General features: G+C 37.9%; 1 protein-coding gene across 1 annotated transcript in view; it reads left to right on the top strand.

The window, feature by feature from the left end:
* LOC126328393 (protein takeout-like) overlaps window positions 1-18,961 on the top strand; it is a 77,293-nt gene extending 58,332 nt beyond the window's left edge. The window contains exons 5-6 of the mRNA XM_049996031.1: window positions 1,435-1,584; window positions 17,706-18,961. Of these exons, the coding sequence (XP_049851988.1) occupies window positions 1,435-1,584; window positions 17,706-17,860 (305 nt within the window). The 3' untranslated portion in view covers window positions 17,861-18,961. The remainder of the gene's footprint in view (window positions 1-1,434; window positions 1,585-17,705) is intronic.
* The last annotated feature ends 7,517 nt before the right edge of the window (window positions 18,962-26,478 follow it).

Raw genomic sequence — 26,478 nt, 5'->3', positions numbered from 1 at the left:
TTTTTCATATACATGTTTTTAAATTCTCGTTGGTGTAACTGCCATCCCTAAAATTAAGTCCAAAGTCCTGATAAAGGAAACTGATCGGCTTCCTGAGGATTGCCTGAAGATATTAGTCCTGCTGAAGAGAAACAGTCAGTCGATCTGATCACTGCCTATGTCTTCTGACCTCTGAAACAATTAACAAGCCCTTCTTATGAGATAGCTTTCCTCAGTGCACACCTAGCAAGGGTTGATTTCAGTGTGATGTATATCTTGCACTTGATTCTTTTACTCTAGTACTTTTTTCTTCTTTTTTTTAAATTTCATTCCCGTGCCCCATATGGACAGGGGAGGACTGTCAGTGGCACTATCTGCCGCTCATCAGCCGAGTGACATGACAGCTAATAAAAAGAGAAAATTATACAGATAAAGGTGATAAAAAGGGGGACACAAGAAAAGAGTAAGGGGAGGTAATGGAGGGAAAATATACACTGACATGGAGACGTTCATAGGGGAACAATTAAAGAAGTCTACATAAAGTTAAAAAACACAGTTGGCGATTCATAGAGCACAAAAAAGACACTGGAGTCAGACACACAGGTTAAACGTTTGCCTCAGTATGAAAACACTCCAGAACAAAGACACCTTAAAACGACTTGAAGAGATGAAGCACACACGACAAAGAATAAAACCTGCCAGGAGAGACTAGCCGAGGGAGAGGCCTGAGAGGATGGAAAAAGATGGGAGAGCAAGGCGCAGCGAGGGAAGGGGTGCGATGAAAGGAATAGGGGGGGGGGGGGGTAAGGGGGTGTACCAACACAAGAGACAGGATGGGCAACGAGATGAAGAGGGAAGACAAGGCAGAAGTGAGTGCACAGACACTGAAGGGGAGCACAAGGGAGGGAGAGGGTGTAGGAGAAGGAAAGCTGCTCAGGAGAAGGGAGGGGGAGGAGAGGGAGCCCTGAGGAGGAGGCAGGAACGAGTTGGGGTTAGAGCTGATAGGAGAGGTAGTCATCAGGGCGAAATTCATCATCTGAGAGGGGCAGATGCTGGAAGTTTCGTTGGGAAAGGAAGTGGAGGGTGTCGAGAAGGAGAGAGGGCGGGACACAGAAGTAAAGGCGCGGCTACTCTAGAATGAAATGTCTTAACATTATGTACGCGTTATTTAATTGTAGAGCAGAGATACTAAAAATTCCCCTTGCGGTAATTGTTTAACATAACTTGCCCCTGCTTCGGCCACCTGTCACTGCTTGTTCTACAGAGAGAGTACATTAGATTTATCAAAGAACAAAATAATACAGCTACTTGATTTCTTTCATTTCATTTCTTTAAATAATCAGTATCATTGTTCTGTTAAGCATGTATTTCAGATATTTTATGTAAACGGTTTCTTAGCCAATTGAAGAAGGTGCTGCTCTCTGACATCCAAGCAATGCACTATTTGCATTTCAGCTGACGTGACAGCCACATGGAACGTGACAGGCGAGTACTTCAGGAAATCTGGAAAGAAATTCCTGCGACTAACGCGCTTCGACATGTTCCCTGAGGTTGGTGACATGGAAGTCTACGCGTCCAACCTTTTCACTGGAAATGACGAGTTCAGTAAGTACAACTCTAACGTCCTAAACCAATGCTTGCAATCAGCTCCTTATAAATCAGTGTTAAAGTCGAAAATCTCTAAGTTAACTCTTTTTCGTGTCTTGAGCTGTGTACATATTGGTGGTCTTCAGATAAATTTCCTGAATAAGTGTCGATCTTTACATAAAGTTTTGATCCAAGAAATGATTTATAATGCAATGTGCCATGTTTCCAAAATATGTTTAGGAGCAGTTAGTGCTGACTTTGCTCAACAGAAAGAATTTTGGCATAAATGAATATCTGTGTGAATTTTATGATCACAGTTACTTCTAGTAATTTAGTAATATGATTCGAAGAGTGTATATACGATCCACCTTATACGTGAAGATTGTGCAATGAGCATGCTTGACTCCATCTGATAACATAACACTTTTCTGTACAAATTTTGAAGTATAAGGATCCAAAGAAATCACATCCAAATTGACATGATCACCAACCAGTAGTCTCGGAATATCCATACACTTACTTTTATCCTGAAAAGAAAGAATAACTAAAGGTTTCTGCTGATTGCAGTTCCTAAAAAAAATTGCAGTGATAGCTCTTGTGCCTCGTATTGACAAACTTTACTGCTGGAGGCAGAAGAAGGATGAGTGTTCTTAATCAAAGTTAAGTCCAGAGTGCAAATGTATACAATACTACGTAAGTAGTTGTATGTTTCAAATAAAATTCATCAGTGACACAGGAATATAAAAAAAATTATACAAGCATCAGTTCATTGTGTAATTATTACAAAAAAGAAGACCATAATCGTGGGTAGAGAGGCGAGCACAGTTGTCCGTATGTGATCTACGTGGTATACAAGGCCACCATATAAAATGTAATTGAAGAAAGGAGAATTCTAGACACATTAGAAAATTATATGAATGCTCAGTGATCCCCCTTACATTTACATATAATGTTCACAGCTGTGGGACCTGCGTAGTGCTTGTCCTTTCGAAGGAACAGACGCCTATGCGTTCATTAATTGATAAGCTTGGATAGATTAACTTTCTTCAGTGCGAATGCACGAAAGACGTCCGACCTCTTGTGGGAATCTGAGTAGCGAAAGGGAGTACAATGGACAGGGACTGCGGATAGATGACGCTAGGGGGAGTGTGGATCGGCAGTGAGGCGTACCGAGATAGTACATGCAGCTACTATAACGCTGTGTCCCGGCTGCCGCAGTGGTAACCGCTCCTCCCTAGTAAGCAGGAGATCCCAGGTTCGAATCCCAGTCCGATGTGTATTTTCGCTCGACGCCGTTGATTTCGCTTAAAGTCGCGCTGCAGCTAACAGCAGTGATCCCCCTTCCATTTACACATTAGAAATTCTTGGAAATCATTTAAATAAATGAGAGTGTTATGTATTAAGGACGCCTGTTATTCGGAAGGCATAGTGAAAACTTGATTCTGTACAGCGAAACGTTAACTTTGGACACAATTAAAGACACCTCAAAGACCTGAAAATGCTGCAGCATATATTATACCAAGCTGGCTACCCACATTATTACCGTACTTTTGTAACTCCTTGTTTGAGAATGAACTTCAGAAACCAACTTCGCAGGAAGCCACTTCATGAGTCATGCATAGCAAGAACCTGGAAGTAACAACCCGAGCTGCTCATGGAATATCATCCAGAAACACAGGCAGGAACAGACAAGAACACTATGTGTTATTCAAATTGCTCACAACGCCTAGACCACATGGTTATGCTGGCTTACTATTGATTCACACTTCTACTCGCCAAATTACCTCTTGGCAGGCAGCTTTTACTCCGTTAGTCAAAGAATATGATACCTTCACTAGTATATCGTTTGGTGTGGAACATTCTTGCAATATACAATCTACAACGCACAGAAGCAAGAATAATTTTAAAACATGACAATGAGAAAAGCGCTTCCATATCCTGCATCTAATAAACAGTTCGATATTACCTTAAATTATAATGAATTATAATATTAAAAAATTGGAAATGGTGAGCACACTTTTATTAGGTGCTAGAATGCAGTGCTGCTTTTGTGACTAAAGATCAGCATCGTTATATCAAATATTTTTGTGATAATAAAAGATCCAATAATTTCTTTTGGTGATAGCTGACACTATTCTGTGGAAAATCATTTTCATTAATACAGATTTTATTCTTGTCTGTCCATTCATCAGTTTTCCCTATCCACATACTGTAAGAAATTTACCATTCACTAAATTGTGTTACTGAGTGTCTGTTTTCTACAATGTATACAGTGACTGTGGGCTTCTTGAAACTTTTGTGCAAAAATATGTCAAGGATATTAGTAAATGGGACTGAACTTCTCTGACACTTTACCAACTTCTAGTATGGATCAGATTTATGAACTGCTGTATATTGTGATAAGGTGTAATTCTGATATTATCAACTGATAATAGTTTCTACAATGCTTATCTTGACTAGAATTCCAATAGAAATTGAGATTTAATCTAACAGGCTTCTTAGGTTGTGCATAACTGTAAATTAGCGATAGACTGTTTGATTAGTCACTTAAGTGAAAAGTAATTTGTGACTAGTCATTATTTAAATTTGTGATTTTTGTTTTATTTTTATCTCACACTGTCCGTGTTAAAAGTTAAACTGCTAGTAGAAGAAACCTATTCATATAACTTACTTATCATCCATGTACTGAAATTGTGTGTACTTTTTCGCTGTGGTGACTCATATATGAAAGTTAACATATAACAAAATAGCTTTAGCAGGAACTATGTCCAGGCATTAATGGTTTCCTGTACCTTGCTTCTTACATCTGTTTTATCATTATTACAGAGTTATTTATTTCATTTAAAAACAAATGATAATTCCATTAAAAATAACTTTATTTCATATTGTTTGGTTGATTATCTTATTATTATTTCCCCTGTTACTATCATCAACATTTTAAATACATGAGATTCTTGGCTAATGTGTGATTCATCTCACATTTACTTTGTTATGAGTTCTGTGAATGTATGAATAGAAATTTTCTGATATTATCAAATTATGTTTCCTGCTTTATACATTTTCCCATGGACTGAATAATCTTCGAACCCTTGTTTTCACAAGAATATCTTAATGATTGTGAAAACAAGGGTTCAAAGATTATTCAGTCCATGGGAAAATGATATCTTAATGATCCTCTCCCTAATGAACTATGCACCTTGCTGTTGGTCGGGAGGCTTGCATGCTCAACGATACAGACAGCCGTACCATAGGTGCAACCTCAATGGACGGGTATGTGTTGAGAGACCAGACAAACGTGTGGTTCCTGAAGAGGGCCACCAAACTTTTCAGTAGTTGCAGGGGTACCAGTCAGGACGATTGACTGATCAGACCCTGTAACACTAACCAAAACGGCCTTGCTGTTGTGGTACTGTGAACGGCTGAAAGCAAGGGGAAACTACAGCTGTGATTTTTCCCAAGGGTATGCACCTTTACTGTATGATTAAATGATGATGGCATCTTCTTGAGTAAAATATCCTGGAGGTAATATAGTCCCCCATTCGGATCTCCGGGCGGGGACTAGCCAAGAAGATGTCGTTATCAGGAGAAAGAAAACTGGCATTCTACAGATCAGAGCGTGGATTGTCAAATCCCTTAATCGGGCAAGTAGGTTAGAAAATTTAAAAAGGGAAATGGATAGGTTAAAGTTAGATATAGTGGGAATTAGTGAAGTTCGGTGGCAGCAGGAACAAGACTTTTGGTCAGGTGAATACAGGGTTATTAATACAAACTCAAATAGGGGTAATACAAGAGTAAGTTTAATAATGAATAGAAAAATAGGTGTGTGGATAAGCTACTACAAACAGCACTGTGAACGCATTATTGTGGCCAAGATAGATATGAAGCCCATGCCTACTACAGTAGTACACGTTTATATGCAAACTCGCTCTGCATATGCAGAAGGAATTGATGAAATGTATAATGACATAAAAAAAATATTCAGGTAATGAAGGGAGATGAAAATTTAATAGTCATGGGTGACTGGAATTTGTCAGTAGGAAAAGGAAGAGAAGGAAACGTATTAGGTTAATATGGATTGGGGCTAAGAAATGAAAGAGGAAGCCGTCTGGTAGAATTTTGCACAGAGTGTAACTTAATCATAGCTAACACTTTGTTCAAGAATCATGAAAGAAGGTTGTATACATGGAAGAATCCTTGAGATACTGGAAGGTTTCAGATAGATTAGATAATGGTAAGACAGAGATTTATTAACTGGGTTTTAAATTGTAAGACATTTCCAGGGGCAGATGTGGACTCTGACCACAATGTATTGGTTATGAACTGTAGATTAAAACTGAAAAAAATTGCAAAAAGGTGGGAATTTAAGGAGATGGGACCTGGATGAACTGACTAAACCAGGGGTAGTACAAAGTTTCAGGGAGAGCATAAGGGAACAATTGACAGGAAAGGGGGAAAGAAATGCAGTAGAAAAAGAATAGGTAGCTTTGAGGGATGAAATAGTGAAGGCAGCAGAGGATCAAGTAGGTAAAAAGACGAGTGCTAGTGGAAATCCTTCGGTAACAGAAGAAATACTGAATGTAATTGATGAAAGGAGAAAATATAAAAATGCAGAAATTGAAGCAGGCAAACAGGAATACAAACGTCTCAAAAATGAGATCGACAGGAAGTGCAAAATGGCTAATCAGGCATGGCTAAAGGACAAATGTAAGGATGTAGAGGCTTATCTCACTAATGGTAAGAGAGATACTGCCTACAGGAAAATTAAAGAGACCTTTGGAGGAAAGAGAACCACTTGTATGAACATCAAGAGCTCAGATGGAAACTCAGATCTAAGCAAAGAAGGAAAAACAGAAAGGTGGAAGGAGTACATAGAGGGTCTATACAAGGGCGATGTACTTGAGGACAATATTATGGAAATGGAAGAGGATGTAGATGAAGATGAAATGGGAGATATGATACTGCATAAAGAGTTTGACAGAGCACTGAAAGCCCTTAGTCGAAACAAGGCCCTGGGAGTAGACAGTGCTGTCGAAACTCTACCATCTGGTGAGCAAGATGTGTGAGACAGTAGAAATACCTTCAGACTTCAAGAAGAATATAATAATTCCAATCCCAAAGAAAGCAGGTGTTGACAGATGTGAAAATTACCGAACTATCAGTTTAATAAGTCACAGCTGCAAAATACTAACACAATTTCTTTACAGACGAATAGAAAAACTGATAGAATCCGTGAGGCAATACTGACCCTACGACTTATCTTAGAAGGAAGATTAAGGAAAGGCAAACCTACATTTCTTTCATTTGTAGACATAGAGAAAGGTTTGACAATGTTGACTGGAATACTCTCTTTCAAATTCTAAAGGTGGCAGGGGTAAAATACAAGGAGCGAAAGTCTATTTACAATTGGTACATATACCTGATGTCAGTTACAAGAGTCGAGGGGTCTAAAGGGAATCAGTGGTGGGGAAGGGACTGAGACAGGGTTGTAGCCTCTCCTCGGTGTTATTCAATCTGTATATTGAGCAAGCAATAAAGGAAACAAAAGAAAATTTCGGAGTAGGTATTAAAATCCATGGAGAAGAAATAAAAGCTTTGAGGTTCGCCAATGATATTGTAATTCTGGCAGAGACAGCAAATGACTTGGAAGAGTAGTTAACGGAATGGACAGTATCTTGAAAGGAGGGTATAAGATGAACTTCAACAAAAGCAAAATGAGGAAAATGAATGCAGTCGAATTAAGTTGGGTGATGCTGAGGGAATTAGATTAGTAAATGAGATGCTTAAAGTAGTAACGGAGTTTCGCTATTTGGAGAGCAAAATAACCGATGATGGTCGATGTAGAGAGGATATAAAATGTAGACTGGTAATGGCAAGGAAAGTGTTTCTGAAGAAGAGAAATTTGTTAACATTGGGTATTGATTTAAGTGTCAGGCAGTCGTTTCTGAAAGTATTTGTATGGACTGTAGCCATGAATGGAAGTGAAACACGGATGATAAATAGTTTAGACAAAAATAGAATAGAAGCTTTCGAAATGTGGTGCTACAGAAGAATGCTGAAGATTAGATGGGTAGATCACATAATTAATGAGGAGGTATTGACTAGAATTGGGGAGAAGAGAAGTTTGTGGCACAACTTGACTAGAAGAAGAGATCGGTTGGTAGGACATGTTCTGAGGCATCAAGGGATCACCAATATAGTATTGGAGCTCAGGGTGGATGGTAAAAATCGTAGAGGGAGACCAAGAGACGAATATACTAAGCAGATTCAGAGGGATGTAGGTTGCAGTAGGTACTGCAATGTGAAGATGCTTGCACAGGATAGAGCTGCATGGAGAGCTACATCAAACCAGTCTCAGGACTGAAGACCACAACAACATCAACAATCATAATGATCACGAAGTAGTCACAGTACCAACTACTGTTTTACTTGAGAGCTGTTGTTACGAGTCTTGCTAAATTAGATGACAGCAGCTCCCCATCTGAAGCCTAAATCTTTCTTTTTCTTTGTAATTGTATTTTGTATGTCTTCAGTCTGATCTTTATATGTGCTTACGGGTCAACATATATCTAACTCTCAAACCTATACCAACTCTCGCTACTATAATTACAGTTGGTTCATTTTGCCTAGCTGAAGTGCTTGCTTCATCAGCCATTGCCTGTCATCATTATGAATATGTTCTTATCAGTCTTAAACATAGAAATCTGCCAATGGCATTTTGTGGGTTGCATTCACTGCGTACAGACAGAAAAGATTGTCAGCCTCAATCAGAGGTACATGATACTGCCATTATGTTTTTGTAAATATGTTTTTGTAGTTGGTACTTGCTGTTATGCTTAACCTATGAAGATCTGGCAATATACATAAATAAATTCCACATATGTAACTAGATCTAAGTTTAATGAAAATATATTTCCACAAATAGTCCTTTTCTAAAATGAAATTTAAGAGTAAGATCTATGCTTATTTTAAGGCAAACTGTTCATTATAATTTTTTTTTATTTCTGTTGTTTTATACATTATGTAATTACCAAATTATAAGTGTGACTAGCAGAGCTGTCTTATTCTGCATAATTGAAAGTGGAGTTTTCAGTTGGTAATTTTAAACATTAAAAGCATGCATGCACTACATGTTGTTTATTTGACGGAACAGTACTAAAGTTATGAACATATAAGAATTTAGTGGCACAAATTAATCACCTTATACTACTAGCGTATGTTCAATACAGATGTATAATGTGTGTAGAATACAAACTTTTATTAGCATAACCTTGAGAACAACTATGATGAAGTTGCCAGAATGAGATTTTCACTCTGCAGCAGAGTGTGCGCTGGTATGAAACTTCCTGGCAGATTAAAACTCTGTGCTCGACAGAGACTCGAACTCGGGACCTTTGCCTTTCGCAGGAAAGTGCTCTACCAATTGAGCCACCGAAGCGCGAAAGGCAAAGGTCCCAAATTCGAGTCTCTGTCAGGCACACAGTTTTAATCTGCCAGGAAGTTTCATGATGAAGTTGAGCTATTTACCACATCCACATAACATTTAAGCAATTTGTGCAAAGAAAGAAACCAGTCTCAGTACATATGAGAACTCGACCCAGTAAAGAAAAGGATGCAGTGTAGGTTATGTAAGCAATGTAGACATTCACTCTATACATTGATTGGTAGAAAATTTTAATATATGAACCATTCAAAATTTTCTTACATTCCTAGACAATGCCTCACAAGTCAGAAATGGAGTATTTGCTCTGGTCAAAATTCGTAAGTAATCTGATTTAAAGATGACTGAAAATCATCAAAGTAACTAAGCTGATGAATTTACTTTCAACAGTAGACTGACAGTTTGTTTACTCTACTAGTAATGTTGGCTCTAAAAGGTGGATGTGGTCATTAGAGCACTACAGAACTATTATGATGTGGCCTTCCCATTAAAATCAATGCCCTAAAATAAAATAAAAAATAAAAGCTACAGCCACTTGAAAACCCCTGTTATACACAAATAGTGCAAAAATGAGAGGTTACTTTACATATATCCAGAATAAAAAATACATCATATAAATAATTTGATGCTTATTCAAGCAGTATTAGAAAATACTTAGGAAAGATATAGTTACAGTTCATTTTTGTCAACTGATCATATTCCACAATGATATTGGACACATCATATTGCCAATTTTATACAGAACAAATTTCTTCTAAATTTGTCACTTATGGCCAATAATAATTTTTATATAACGTAAGAGATAATATAGAAACTTTCAGTCATGGTGTATAATAGTACCATACATTAATTTACGCAGTACTATGGGACACAAAAGGAAAAGTAAAGTTGTTTGTTTTTGCTATACTGCTAAAAATAGTAAATACATTTATATAAACTAAAACTAGTTTTTTGGTAATTTATTTTTGTCTGTACTGCAGAGAATTTAGATGTTTATGTGTAGACAAAACTCATTTAAATCACATTTGCACGAAATATACTTGCTCCATATGTTTTCTGTATTTTCAGCACTGCACTTTGGTTTCCTTTCCTTCTTTCAGTAACTTTGTTTCCACATGAAAAAGGAAGTCATTTACTCCATTTCCATCTATATTTACGTTTCTCTTATTGATCTGCCTGCAATTACTGCTTCACCTTATACCACTGTCCAGAGATGAGATGTTCCTCCAATCTTCCTTTGAGGGTGCTCAGTTCCTTTATTCTCTCCATGCTAAGTGACATTTCGTTATAAAATTAGCTTCCTGAGTTTATAGACTCAATATCTGTCATTCTCAACCTTTTGCTGCATATATGTTAATATTTTAAATTCTTTGCATGTGTTTTTGCAGGATTACCATGGTGTTAATTTTGCCATGCAGCTGATGGCTTTCTTTTGAAATTTAAAATTCCTTGAATGTATATATCTGCTGCTCCTCCACATATTGGTATACTATACAATATGTGTGATAAGTTAAATCTGTAGTACTTTTTAGCAAGGTTTTTGTGTAGACTCTACAGCACATTTTCTCATTAAGAATATATTTGTACTTCTTTTTGAAAATCTCTCATCAATGTGGTTTTCCCAGTCCGCCCCCAGTAGCTGAGTGGTCAGCTTGACAGAATGTCAATTCTTACGGCCCAGGTTCGATTCCCTGCTGGGTCGGAGATTTTCTCCTCTCAGGGACTGTGTGTTGTGTTGTCCTAATCATCATCATTTCATCCACATCGACGCGCAAGTCGCCGAAGTGGCGTCATAGCTAAAGACTTGAACCCAGCAAATGGTCTACCTCACAGGAGGCCCTAGTCACACTACATCTACGTGTCTGAAATGTGTGCACTTCTGTTTCCAAAAACCTATTACTGTCCATTTTGTTTAAGTCTACATATCCACTGCTAAGAATACAGCCCTCTGTGCTATTAGTTCTGTGCTATTAGTTCTGTTCTAATTTTCTACACATAGTTTGCTTACAGCTGATCAATAAATTATATTATCTAAAATAACAGTCTCTCTTTTCTAAATCCTTCATTGAAGTAAGAAGTAATGTTGTGCATAGAAGTAATGTTGTGTGCATAGAACTAATGTTGTGTCATAAGTATACTTAATCACTTTTTCATTTCCTGCAGTGAACATGTCGTTTATGTACAGTACTGCTTCATATTTTACCTGCAGAGTAACAGACTGGACATTTTTCTCTGTATATGTGGATTTATGTTTTATTTCAACACACTTGTCTGTTTTCAACAAATTGTTTTGTAATATCCACAGCTTTTCCTCTTGGGCCAGAGCAGTCCAATATCCCTAGAAAATTTTATGTCAGATACAATCAAAACTTTTCAAAGGTACACAGTAAATACTTTCTTATGTTGACCCAGGGCCTCAGTGATGTGTGAAGTTTGCAACTGCAGTTTTAGTGGATCTATCCTTTTAAAGCCAATGTTGTGCTTCATTTAGGATGTTTTGTTTCCCTATGAAGTTTATAATTCTATCCTTAATCACTGGTTCTACTAAGAGGGAATAGTTGTGACTTATGGGGCTACAGTTTCCTGAATATCTTTTTACCCCCCCCCCCCCCTTTAAATAGTTATACTACCCTATGAAGTTTATAATTCTATCCTTAATCACTGGTTCTACTAAGAGGGAATAGTTATGACTGTTATGGGGCTATAGTTTCATGAACATCTTTTTACCCCTCCTTTAAATAGTTGTACTACCTGCTCCTTTTTAAACATTTTGGGAAAATCCTTCCTTTATTATTGAATTTAGCAGTAATGTCAGAGCCTTTGCAAGGAAACTAGCACAGTGTCTATAGTTTCCTGGACCTTCTTTTTCCCCTCCTGTAAATACTGGCACTACCTTGCTCATTTTTAACCATCAGGAATGTCAGAGGCTTTGCAAGATAAATTATTTCACCAATTTTTGCTGATGTGCCATTCAGACCCTCTATATTTTTATTTTTTTGAGCTCCAATTATTTCTGAAACTTCCAATTCATCATTAAGGTGTAGATATAAACTCTCAGCCACCCTTTTGGGACTTTCCATACTCTTTGGTACTGTTATGTTTTATTTCAGAAGTTCCACCATTACATCAATATAATACTGATTGAAAACATTACACAGTTCTTGTGAGTCTGCTACTTCTTCCCCATCTCTTTTCAGTATTATATTTATATTTTTTAAGAGATGTCAATTTTTTCTGTAATCATTTATTTAATTTCTGGGCTATTTTAGAGAAACGAGAGGAATTTTGCATTTCAACTTCTTCATGACTACCCATTGCTTCTGTTATTATCCTAGTTTATGCTTTCTTCTTGCACCTTGAAGCCACATTACTGTCATGCCTTTTACCTTGCCGGTTATTATCACTGAGCTCAATCAATTGACCTCCCTTTTTAAGGTTTTATGGTATGCCATTTTTTTCTTTTGTTTGATGCAAATATTTCTGTATATTTTAGGACGAGCTAATCTATGTGGAGTCTTCGCTGCCTTCTGTGAACAAATCATTCCAGTTTTCAGATTTTGGCAAAAAGTTTAATTTGTCTAAATTTAGTCACTATGTTGGCCTCACTTCCCAGTTCAACTGTGTGTCTAAAATGATCTCCAATAATGGTATTCACAACCTGAACATCTCTGGGTGTATTTGAGAGAATCTGGTCTGTTAATGTACTTGAAATTTCTATATACCTTATTGGAGTTTTTACATGAAACTGAAGTTTGAATATCCTCATGTAGTTGTTGTGGTTTCCAGTCCTGAGACTGGTTTGATGCAGCTCTCCATGGTACTCAATCCTGTGCAACCTTCTTCACCTCCCAGTACCTACTGCAACCTACATCCTTCTGAATCTGCTTAGTGTATTCAATTCTTGGTCTCCCTCTACGATTTTTACCCTCCACCCTTCCCTCCATCACTAAATTGGTGATCCCTTGATGCCTCAGAGCATGTCCTACCAAACGATCCCTTCTTCTAGTCAAGTTGTGCCACAAACTCCTCTTCTCCCCAATTCTATTCAGTACTTCTTCATTAGTTCTATGATCTATCCATATAATCTTCAGCATTCTTCTGTAGCACCACATTTCGAATTTTCTATTCTCTTCTTGTCCAAACTAGTTATTGTCCACGTTTGACTTCCATACCTCGCTACACTCCATATAAACGATTTCAGAAACGTCTTCCTGACACTTAAATCTATACTCGATGTTAACAAATTTCTCTTCTTCAGAAACGCTTTCCTTGCCATTACCAGTCTACATTTTATATCCTCTCTACATCGACCATCATCAGTTATTTTGCTCCCCAAATAGCAAAACTGCTTTACTACTTTAAGCGTCTCATTTACTAAACTAATTCCCTCAGCATCACCAGACTTAATTCGACTACATTCCATTATCCTCGTTTTGCTTTTGTTGATATTCTTCTTATATCCTCCTTTCAAGATACTGTCCAGTCCGTTCAATTGTTCTTCCAAGTCCTTTGCTGTGTATTTTACCCCTGCCACCTTTAGAATTTGAAAGAGAGTATTCCAGTCAACATTGTCAAACCTTTCTCTATGTCTACAAATGATAGAAATGTAGGTTTGCCTTTCCTTAATCTTTCTTCTAAGATAAGTCGTAGGGTCAGTATTGCCTCACGTGATCCAACATTTCTACGGAATCCAAACTGATATTGCCGAGATCGGATTCTACCAGTTTTTCTATTCGTCTGTAAAGAAACTGTGTTACTATTTTGCAGCTGTGGCTTATTAAACTAATTGTTCGGTAATTTTCACATCTGTCAACACCTGCTTTCTTAGGATTGTAATTACTATATTCTTCTCGAAGTCTGAGGGTATTTCGCCTGTCTCACACATTTTGCTCACCAGATGGTAGAGTTTGGACAGGACTGGCTCTCCCAAGGCTGTCAGTATTTCTAATGGAATGTTGTCTATTCCCAGAGCCTTGTTTCGACTTAGGTCTTTCAGTGCTCTGTCAAACTCTTTATGCAGTATCATATCTCCCATTTCATCTTCATCTACATCCTCTTCCATTTCCATAATACCGTCCTCAAGTATTCGCCCTTGTGTAGACCCTCTATATACTCCTTTTACCTTTCTGCTTTTCCTTCTTTGCTTAGATCTGAGTTTCCATCTGAGCTCTTGATATTCATATAAGTGCTTCTCTTTCCTCCAAAGGTCTCTTTAATTTTCCTGTAGGCAGTATCTATCTTACCGCTACTGAGATAAGCCTCTACATCCTTACATTTGTCCTTTAGCCATCCCTGATTAGCCATTTTGCACTTCCTGTCGATCTCATTTTTGAGACGTTTGTATTACTTTTTGCCTGCTTCAATTTCTGCATTTTTATATTTTCTCCTTTCATCAATTACATTAAGTATTTCTTCTGTTACCCAAGGATTACTACTGGGACTCATCTTTTTACCTACTTTATTCTCTGCTGCCTTCACTATTTCATCCCTCAAAGCTACCTATTCTTCTTCTAATGTATTTCTTTCCCCCATTCCTGTCAATGGTTCCCTTATGCTCTCCCTGAAACTCTGTACAACCTCTGGTTTAGTCAGTTTATCCAGGTCCCATCTCCTTAAATTCCCACCTTTTTGCAATTTTTTTCAGTTTTAATCTACAGTTCATAACCAATACATTGTCGTCAGAGTCCACATCTGCCCCTGGAAATGTCTTACATTTTAAATCCAGTTCCTAAATCTCTGTCTTACCGTTATCTAATCTACCTGAAACCTTCTAGTATCTCCAGGGTTCTTCCATGTGTACAACTTTCTTCCATGATTCTTGAACCAAGTGTTAGCTATGATTAAGTTATACTCTGTGCAAAATTCTACTGTTAGCTATGATTAAGTTATGCTCTGTGCAAAATTCTACCAGGTGGGTTCCTCTTTCATTTCTTAGCCCCAATCGATATTCACCTGTTACGTTTCCTTCTCTTCCTTTTCCTACAGCCGGTCAGGGTGGCCGTGTGGTTCTAGGCGCTACTGTCTGGAACCGCGCTACCGCTACGGTCGCAGATTCGAATCCTGCCTTGGGCATGGATGTGTGTGATGTCCTTAGCTTCGTTAGGTTTAATTAGTTATAAGTTTTAGGCGACTGATGACCTCAGAAGTTAAGTTGCATAGTGCTCAGAGCCATTTGAACCTTTTCCTACTATCGACTTCCAATCACCCATGACTATTAAATTTTTGTCTCCCTTCACTATCTGAATAATTTATTTTATCTCATCATACATTTCCTCAGTTTTTTCGTCAGCTGCAGAGCGAGTTGGCATATACACTTGTACTACTGTAGCAGGTGTGGGCTTCGTGTCTATCTTGCCCACAATAATGCATTCACTATGCTGTTTGTAGTTGCTTACCCGCACTCCTATTTTTTTTATTCATTATTAAACCTACACCAACATTACCCCTATTTGATTTTGTTTTTATAACCCTGTATTTACCTGACCAAAAGTCTTGTTCCTGCTGACACCGAACTTCTCTAATTCCCATTATATCTAACTTTTATTATCTGTTTCCCTTTTTAAATTTTGTAACCAACCTACCTCATTAAAGGATCTGACATTCCATGCTCCAGTCCGTAGGACGCCAGTTTTCTTTCTCCTGATGATGTCCTCTTGAGTAGTTCCTGCCCGGAGATCCGAATGGGGGACTATTTTACCTCTGGAATATTTTAAGCAAAAGGACACCATCATCATAATATTATGAAAACTTCTTGCATAGCCACTGTCTTTCAGCAAAGCAATATTTGAGTCTCATACTACTAATACAGAAATAAATGTATTTATTCATGCCTTTATCGTCCAATAAAAAATTTTCAACACTTGAGCTAGTTGATCGATATATTCGTATTGAAAGATGTTCTGCCTCTGTGAATTTTGTTTGTACTACTGCTGCTTCAAAGTAAAAATGATTGATAATACCAGCCACAGGGCGATAAATTTCCTTAACATCAAGAAAGTGTTACCAAACAAAGCAAAGACTGCATACATAAATTTTACTTTTGTGTGAGAGTAAACATGTGAAATTCATTGTATAGTCATTGACACTACCCTTATCAAGTAAGAAAAGTAATAAAAATTTTTGGTATGTGGACAGATGACACCTTGCAATAGCTTACACATAAATAAAAACTTTCAAGCAGCTGAAGTAGCTTTCGATACTGTTTGTTTCCTGAACCATGCCTGTAATAATAAATGATCAAAACAGTGTAACTTGATTTGTGTTGTCACTTATCTCATAAGGTATCAATTTGAATTATGGATATATATTCCTCATGCAGAAAAGTATGTACGAAAATAATGACAGAATATTCATTACCCTCTAGTACCAACAACCTATAACATGAACCAAATGTCTTGTCAGTACCATGTATGTATATCCTTGAAAATGTCCGTTTTATTCATCAAAGTGAACCAACACCAAACCCACTACTTAAATAATATTTTTTATAGTGAAAAAGCATTTGCATAAGCCTTATGGTAGTGTCAGATACATAGAGGTACTCATGTACAGTAAGTTATTTCACAATCTATATGTAAACTAGAATGGGTTCAGAGACAGACTAAGAAAAATACTCAAGAAACATTACTTATAAATATAGTAAAAGATTGAATGGAACCCATATTAGTATAATCAATGTGGAAACATTTGTAACTCATTATAGTTTCAATGCTGAAGTTTGTTAGTTAGTAGTAAATGCTTATTTCCATAATGGATATAACCATTTTTCTATTTTGTGTAATTTGACATCAAGTATGAATTATGCAGTTGTTAGTTATTCACATACACGTTGCTTTTAGCTAATCCATGTATGTAATATAGTTTTTCTACACTCTGCATTAGCGAGGGAGAATACAAAAACCTATTTTTGGGGCAAACAAATACACAAACAGATGTGTCAGTACATTTTCCTTATACAATTTTTCTTGGAAGTACATATCATAGAGATTTCACACACGTCTTCAACTCAGGTCTGTAGTGCCATTAGCTTACAAATCTTTCACATTGAACCACAGATATTGTGTTACTTTCATTTGTCTTGTATTCTGCTCAGCTTATACAGCCCTTCCTATTTTTCTTCAATCTAAAACTGAATTCTTTCAATAACTAATTTTTTCAAAGATAACCCTTCTCAGAATCTCATAGAAACTAAAAGAAAATCTAATTTCAGAAAACAGCTAATGGTATCTCTCGTATACAACAACAAACATTCCGGTAAAGTTGTCAACAGGTTAGTCCACTATGAGAAACCTCATTCACCTTCACCTCACCCAAGCAATCATCTACTGAAACAGTGTCCTTTCTCTTTCTTATCGCTTACAGGCACTGTCACTGTATTTTCAACTTAATAGCCTCTGATTACCACAGTTTCCAAAAATTAATATATTTGCTTGTGATCTGTATTTTTTGAAATTGTTTTTCTTCTTTCTCTTATCACTATTACCACAGTAAAATAATTATTTCTTAACATTAACTGTTCGAGCAGTGACACACATATGTAATCTGATTAAAGAATTTAGAGATTAAGCTTCGAAAATATGTATGCTTCCTGATTCAAGAGCGCCCCAAAATAAAAATACAATAAGTAAACAAGGAAACAAGTGGATGAATTATTTGATAGCAACCAAGAGAGTTTTACTGACACAAAGCCATTCTGTTTCAGACAAAGCGGCGCTGGCATTTGCCAACGAATTTTGGCCAGTGCTGTACACCGAACTGCTGCCGTTTGCCAATGAGGGCTGGGACAAAGTGATGAGGAACGAGGCGAACAAAGTGCTGGCGAGGATACCTTTCAATCTACTCTTCCCAGATGAGTAGGCCAGGGCACCCGCCACTGCAACGACATGCTCCAACCTCGCGCCCGTCAACCTACTGCCAATGTGGTCTCTCTCTCTCTCTCTCTCTCTCTCTCTCTCCTATCTCTCTCTCTCCATCTCCATTCTCACCTCGATCAAGCCCCACTTTCCCCTTCTTCAAATGTTGTCACTACAAATGTACTGCCGATCCCAATATTCTGAGCAGTGCAAATTACAGAAACAACTGATGTGCTACAAAAATGTAGCGACTGCAGTTTCTTTGAAATGCCTAGAAACATTTTGACTATTTGTACGTACACTTACAATAAGTAATTATACCTGTAAAGGTGACTGAATGCAGAAGACGTTGTTCCATTTGGTTACTGAACAATAATATTAGCTCTTACAAACTGGAAAATAACAGATTTGGACGATCGTCAGTTCGTACTACTCTCAAATATTTTAATCATATGATAACATTCTATTATTATACATCCTCAGATACATCTACAATACTATAGAGGGTTATGTGAGTCCACAGATATAGACTGAAGTGGGTATTTCATTACTGCCCCATTCTAATTTATCGTGTAAATAAGAATGTAAATTTGTACAGCTTTTTTTTAAGCTAGAGAAAAATCGCCTTAAGATACTAATGTGCAGAAGTTAGTGAAGCGCTAAAAGTTACATAGGGTGATGTCTGGTAAAACTTATAGTATTCCATAATCGGTTATGCATATGTTAGTTGATCAATGCATCCTCACACATTGAAGAAAAGGTGAATGAAACGAATATTGTAAATTTCGGAAATTTGCCTTACACTTGTGTCCTTCGAGTACCTTACCTTAATTTTTTATAAACGGAGATATCTGAGACACTGTGAGCAATATGCATTCAGAGGCTTATGACTAACCACTCTCACAATTCTGCATGTAATCATGGTGCTTTGCTAAAGCTGTTCTTCCTTTCAAAAAGTCATTTTTTGCATGATATCTAAAAATGTAAATGTGAAATTACTATAGTATGTAATTGATACAAATGTATATAAATGTGTTTTATATATGTGATATGAAACCCATGTGTATTTATAACTTAATTAATAAAGGAACATTTCCTTGCCTCATTTTCAGCAGTATCTGTTATGAAATGTGGGACACAAAAGAACATTTCAAAAACCAAAAAAAACTGCCTATTTTATATAAAAAGACTAAGGTCTGAGATTGTTCTAAAAAAAATCGCTAGACTCCAAACAGTATTCATATCGTTAGACAATCTTGACACAGATCTCTTTTTTTATGCATTTCTTTATAATTTTTCTTGCCAAGAAGGCTACATAAAAACTTCAACAATGAAACCACATCAGTGAAACCTGAAGAGGTAGCAAATACCAATTACTATTTTCTGTATAGATTATTAGCAAATGATAATTTCAAATCTGATACTGATCTGAAACAGTTGTTTGAGAGTCAACAGCTCAGCTGAATCATGGAGCACTAATTTGAAACATAATCGGAAATAAAGCAATACTGAATAATATCAGATAGATGAATGGTACATTCCTAAGATAATACAATTATTTTCCTCAAAGAAAACAAGTCACTCATTCCAATGAACCTTCTACAGCAATACAGGTAGACACAGGAGAAATAATAGAACTGGGGAAAAAATGTTGAGTCTGTGTCCATTTCTAAAGTACTTTTTACCAGACCACTTTTGTCCACAATAAATGTTCTCAAAAATTACTTGTATGGAAACTGATATTAACTGCTGCTTCTGAGGAGAAAATTGGATGGCGATTAATGGTCTTATTATTACCTGAGACAGATGGAGCAAAAGGCATTATAAATTGCTAAAACAGGCAATAATGGGCAATGCAGAAGAACTAAGTATTCCCATTATTTACTTGATTGCACTAATTGGACGATGTTGTGATATATTTTTAAAGTAAGCTGAAGTTTTAAACAAAATGCTTATTGTACTTATCAGAAAATTGAAAATGTTTCTTGAAAGCCTATTTATTACAATGCCTTATAGGTTTATTGGTTGCACATGTGAACCAGATGCTCTCGAAATATTCTGTAATCATGTTGAGTCTCCTGTCAGATAATATATTTTTCAACTGATAAAATGTTGTCTCCGTGTCTATAGAGGTAATGGAGTAACTATAAAACACTGAGCTATTATAGGGTCTATTTCTGCTACAACAGCATTGTCACTTCGTGGAATATTTGTAATGTTTCTAAATTTGTCTAGGCTAGCATTTTTCAAATGCACCGTTTTACACTTTTTCCAAAGTACAAGTAATGAACCGTGTTTCCCTGGTATACTCTCTAATCTTTACTCTGCATCATCCACAATGTTCACAGACTTCATCAGAGGCTGCCCTGTTTCTTAATGCTGGCCGACCGAATTCGACCACAATGAAAGTTAAGTCGTTTCTCACTTCCTAGGATTAGAGAGTTTATTAGTTGCTACAGTTAAAGGTGATGCGCAGTATTTACCACATTCGTCATACTCGGGAAACTTAAGTGTAGTAAGCTGCTGAAATTCCTGTTCTCCGTCCTGTTATGATAGGGGAACAGGGGTATTTGGTGCAATGCATTTAATTGTCTCAATCTTTGACGGGACAGTCAAAAAGCTCTTCTTAGCACTGAAGATGAGTTTGTCGACATCCGGAAACAAGTTCGGTATCCCTTCAGGCTTTTCCGGCGAGATCTTGAGATGTGGAATTATCGGGTCTACTGCCGGATGTTTGTGTCGCTCTGGCACAATATTTCGGCCACGTAACTCGTTGCCTTCTTCAGGTGCTACTTGAGGCTGCTGTATTGGAGGATCTTGTCCAGTATTTATGCCCAGAGGGCGCTGGGAGCTCTCTCTGCCTCAGGAGCAGCACCAGGCGGGCGCGGACCGCTAACGGAACGCCCGACACGGGATGGGCCTCAGATAGCTGCCACAAATGGCGACCAAGTCGGGCGCGGACGGCAGAGAGGGCACCCAGCGCTCTCTGGGCATAAATACTGGACAATATCCTCCAATGCGGCAGTCTTAGGTAGCACCTGAAGAAGGCAACGAGTTACGTGGCCGAAATATTGTGCCCGAGCGACACACACATCGGGCAGTAGACCCGATAATTCCACATCTCAAGTCTGGTATCTCTTCTGACATCACGTGCTACGCAGACTATGGTGAAACTCGGGCGTAAATAGCGCTTTTACAGTTGTCCCACACTTTTACATACTTGGTGCAGTGTCTGAAATGAAATGTAATCCACTGTTCCATTGAATCCCTTCAGGTCACATTACCCTAAATGAATTAGTAAATAATTGCGCGTTAGTTGAATCGTAAACTTTTCCTAGACCCTGTGTTGTACACAGGAATAGCTTTATTAATGCACCTCCTGAAGGATTTATGATCTAGTTATGACACTGACAATAAATTAACCCAAAGGATCAGCTGACTCGTCAATTGAAATCCAGGTGTTTTTCATTTTTTATTTCATCTTTAACGATTAGTATTACTTCACCATAGCATTCATTGAAGCAACATTTTCGCAAACTTGGCTCACTGGGCTTTGATACGTTCGTATACTTCTCGAAAAACTGTCTTAATGTAGGATTCCTTAGTTTCCACAAAGTGATTCCGACATCAACAAAAGCATGACACAAATCGAATATAAATTGCGTTTTTTGACTCGATATTGCAATTGCAGTTGGAAACAAAGAAATCTTTTTTCCCACAACCTTAGAAAGCGCATTTTACGGTGTGTTGTATTGATATATTGAGAAATGCAATATTTCTTTTCGTAATTCGTTGACGGCTTACGTACTTTGCACAAAAGTATTATACCGGGAGTAGAAAATAAGTCGTGTCTGAAGGTATTCACCTAACTTGACAGTTTACTGTGTAAAGCGACAGTGACTTCGGCACGTTGGACAACAACGTCGCAATGAAAACTGAGAGAAAAAAAGTTAGAACTATAATGAAAGTATAATTTAGTTCCAATACTCATCGTAGGAGGAGGTGGTCCAATTAGGACCTAAATAAACACAAACCACGATTAAAATACTTACCTCGTGTTACCTCATTTTATGGCTATATTCACTGTTTTCAATAATAAAAAAATGCAACAAAGACGCAGAAAATGAAGGGCTGAGACCTTAGGCGTTTCAATCACAAAGATGTAAATCATACAGAATCACGTTCACACTGAAGACAGATTTAACAAATATGAAAAGGCATCCTTCCAAAGTTCAAGTCTCTGGTTATTAACAAGACAATTACAACAAGGAGTTCATGCATCACAGATTTCCGAAGTGGTCTAAGAACACTTGTTATATCACCAGCTGGGTCACGACGCCAAACCAACTCCAGAAATGTAGCGATAGTTGTAGTTAAAACACACCCGTCAACGAAGTGCATGTCCGAGGACGCTGGTTTCACTGGAGCTCTGCAAAGCCGGTAACTTGATATCAGGTGGTTGCACTTTGACTGGTCTGTGTAATTCTTCCCTAGTATAAAGAAACTCGCCGACAGCGCCGCCTGTGGTACGCCAGGGGACACTCGTGCTGGCTACACGAGGCCATCGAGGTCACCGCGAGAATATCCTCGCTGGAATCCGTACCCCTATCGCCGGACTCGACATTTTCCCCTGAACTCCTCTGTAAATGGATTTGACGAGAGTCCAAACACTCATGGTGTATGTTTGTTGTTATATTCAGGAGGGCGCTACCAAATACATTGAGAAAAGCGCCTTTGACAAAGGATAGATTGTTATGGCCCGTCGCTTGGAGCTATGATCCTGGAACAGGAGAGGCTAGTCGGCTGTTAGCGTTTTACTGTCGTGAGCATGTACAGAATATCGTTAAAGGACGGTGAACCCACGAGTGTTGACCATTCATGTCCATCACAGAACGTGGAGGTCTGAGACTTGTCTGCTTTGTGAAGCAGGACAAACAGTGATCTGTGGCAGACCTGATGACAGATTACAGTGCCGAAGCAGGTACAAGTATTTGAGAGCACTCCTATCAGAGCTCATTGTTGGTCTTGTGTTGATCATGGGGCTCGGTATGACACACTCCATATTCCCATGTAGTCGATATAGTCACTTACAACTGCGTCTGGCACGGGATAATTGATATTGGGCCATCAATGAATGGAAATCTGTCGCATGGTCGTACGAATCACGTTTATTGTTACATTCAGGTCGACGGTCGTGTCCGGATACGATACGATACGATACCCAGAGGAACGGTTGCTTGAAATAAGGACCTCCTCATTCTTCAGACCGACGAGGGCGGTATTGTACTATGAGCGATATTCACGTAGGCTTCCATGGGACCAATGGTAGTAGTCGAAGACGTCATCACAACTGTGGACACCTTGAACATCATTACGGACCACCTTCGTCCCTTCATGCTTACCGTCTGTCCCGACAGTGACGGAGTCTTCCAACAAAATAACTATCCGTGTCACAAGGCGAAATTCGAGACGCAGTGGTTTGAGGGGCATGACAGTGGATCTCGTTGAAGTTTTGGCCACCAAATTCGCCTGATCGGAACCCGATGAAACACTATTGGAACGCTACACGGAGTCTCCTTCGTGCCCACAAACCACCGACCTTTAATTGAAATGGTTTGGGCAACCTGTGCTTAGACAGCAGGTGCCACAAACCTTTTGAAACTTGCTAAGAACTTGTGGAAGTCATGCCTATAGAAATGGGTGCTGTAATGGATTCCAAAGGTGAACCCATACGTTGTTGAGAAGATCATAATGCTACAGCTCATCAGCGGACATCTAGTTCGAAATAAAAAAAATATCCTCGGAGATGAAATGACATCCACGTATTTTGCAAACTAAAGCTGATATCTAAGAAACACACAAAATGAATGAAGTTAAGGTAATGTAAACCGCGTGAAGACTATGAATATATGAAAGACACTCAATAGTGAAAAGGGATATCACAGAAAGAAAATAACACAAATTCTCAAGGTTATATTTTACGCTGAAATAGAAAGAATAGTGGACAGTTGCTGTTAAAATGCCATTCGTAATACCGTTTTATGATTTGCTATCAGGAAACTGTTGGAACTGAAAAAAGCCCACTACAAATATTCCCAAACGGGAACCCTTCACCCCACCCAATATTTGGTCGGATTAGAGAGAAAACAAATTCTAGCCAACTTGCCCTCGTTTTTGCGTATGCACTGTGTAAAAGATAATAATCAGAAAAAAGAAGCTCTATATTCTGATATAGGTTTCCAGGCAATTTACCATCGTCGTAAGCCAAAGGAAGAAAATGATAATTTCCAACTGTTTTCAATTAGGAACACCTTGCCCCTAGACAACATCGCTAAGATTTGGCTAAAACGACCTGAGAACTCTACAACGAAAGGCTCCGCTTGCTTGGTTAGGCAATGAAAGTGGAGGAAAGCTACATTTTGTGATTCATCATAATTTTGTTCTTTATGTTCTCAGGAACAAGCTAAAACGTTTCAAAAGTGTGACTGTGTGTCTGTGATTAATTTATTACTTACTTGCTCTTCCTTGCGTGATAAGCAAAAAAACTGAAATGTCCAGATATTATCACGTTTTTGAATCCCTGATCTACACAGTTTTATCGGTAATAAAATAATCTATATTGTAGTCCTCCTTTTAAATAATGGTGGAACGTAATATTGATATCTTAAGTCTGTGTACTTTGTGTCATTTGTTGTACGCTAATGATACTCGTAAATGTATGTTAAGAGGGAAGAGAGTCTGCCCTCCTGGGTATGCTGTGTCAAAAAACTCATAGCATAGTTGTATAATTATTCTGATCACAGTTGGAATCACATTGTAGAAGTTTATGTACCTAACTCATAAACTGACAAGATACTGAAAAGCATTTAAGAAAGACATCAGGGTGGCATAACACAAGAAAGGTTTGAAAAACAGATGGGAAAGAGAGACTGGAATGTGACATACTGATAACGTGAATAAGGCAGATAACTCTGTGAATATACCCTATAAGGAAAAGAAAAGAGAGGTAAACTTATTTCTATTGGTGCATCCATTTAAAAATAATCACGGGATAGGATGGCATACGTGAAGGAAATTTCTGATATGTCAGACAGACTGTCTGATGAGATGATCGAATATTGGGTAATAAAAGATTTTAAAAAAGAAGAAACCTTACTATGACGTGTGACAAGGATAAATCTGATATTGATTAGATGAAACAGAAATTCATACGGGATGACAGCTGCCATATGCAAAAATACAGAGGGCAGCTCAGTAGAAAACATTAATACACTAAAGAGAGAAATAATTACGCTTAGGAAAACATAAGAGAAAGAAGCTGTGACAGAAATACGTGATACATTTGATGCATTGTTACTATTAGAATTTGTAAGTAAAATTGAATGTGTTTAGCTCATACAAACTAGGGGGTATCGAAGACCAACATTTTTAATAACTAACGTCATTGGCAGACGTAAGAAAAGAGGCTTATTCACTCTGCTGCCCTAAATAAAGCTATAGAAACGTGGTCAGACTTCCATATGGACGAAAATGTTATTTTCTCATTCTATACAAAAGTAGGACAGGAAATGAGAGTACTACCTATCTGGGGAGCGAAATAACTGATGATGGTCGAAGTAGAGAGGATATAAAATGTAGACTAGCAATAGCAAGGAAAGCGTTTCTGAAGAAGAGAAATTTGTTAACATCGAGTATTGATTTCAGTGTCAGGAAGTTGTTTCTGAAAGTATTTGTATGGAGTGTAGCCATGTATGGAAGTGAAACATGGACGATAAATAGTTTAGACAAGAAGAGAAGAAGCTTTCGAAATGTGGTGCTATAGAAGAATGCTGAAGATTAGATGGGTAGATCACATAACTAATGAGGAGGTATTAGATAGAATAGGGGAGAAGAGGAGTTTGTGGCACAACTTGACTAGAAGGAGGGACCGGTTGGTAGGACATGTTCTGAGGCATCAAGGGATCACAAATTTAGCATTGGAGAGCAGCGTGGAGGGTTAAAATCGTAGAGGGAGACCACGAGACGAATACACTAAGCAGTTTCAGATGGATGTAGGTTGCAGTAGACACTGGGAGATGAAGAAGCTTGCACAGGATAGAGTAGCATGGAGAGCCACATCAAACCTGTCTCAGGACTAAAGACCACAACAACAACAACCTAGAGCTCCACACATTCGATGGTTTCCGTTTCAGAAGAGTTGGGGACGAATCTATGACTTTATTCTATACATTAAAAAAACTAAGATGCACTGAAATAAACCTATATCTGTTCATTCTGCATAGCTCTCGAACAACGTGAAATTTAAAAATGTCAGAAATTCTGAGGAGATAAGACAACAAGCATAACGTATAACACATACTGAAGTAGGGGAAGGTCAAATGAAAGTAAAAGTTAAGAAAAGCAGGCCGTATTTAATAAGAGTTTTTGTCTCATATGTTTGATTTACGAATCGAAGGACAATTAAGGCAGTGAAAGTGTGTTGTACAAGCAAATGGAGTACAAGCAAATACCAACACACAGCCTCGCAAATACCTTTCTCGCGGGAAGGCTGTAAAATGAGCTGGTCGGTTTGCTAAGAGCAAAATGTGGGTTAAGCAGAAGAAAAACAATATTATATAAGAT

This window comes from Schistocerca gregaria, chromosome 2, assembly GCF_023897955.1.
Source record: "Schistocerca gregaria isolate iqSchGreg1 chromosome 2, iqSchGreg1.2, whole genome shotgun sequence".
Taxonomy (NCBI): domain Eukaryota; kingdom Metazoa; phylum Arthropoda; class Insecta; order Orthoptera; family Acrididae; genus Schistocerca; species Schistocerca gregaria.
This window is presented reverse-complemented; position numbering and strand designations above follow the sequence as displayed.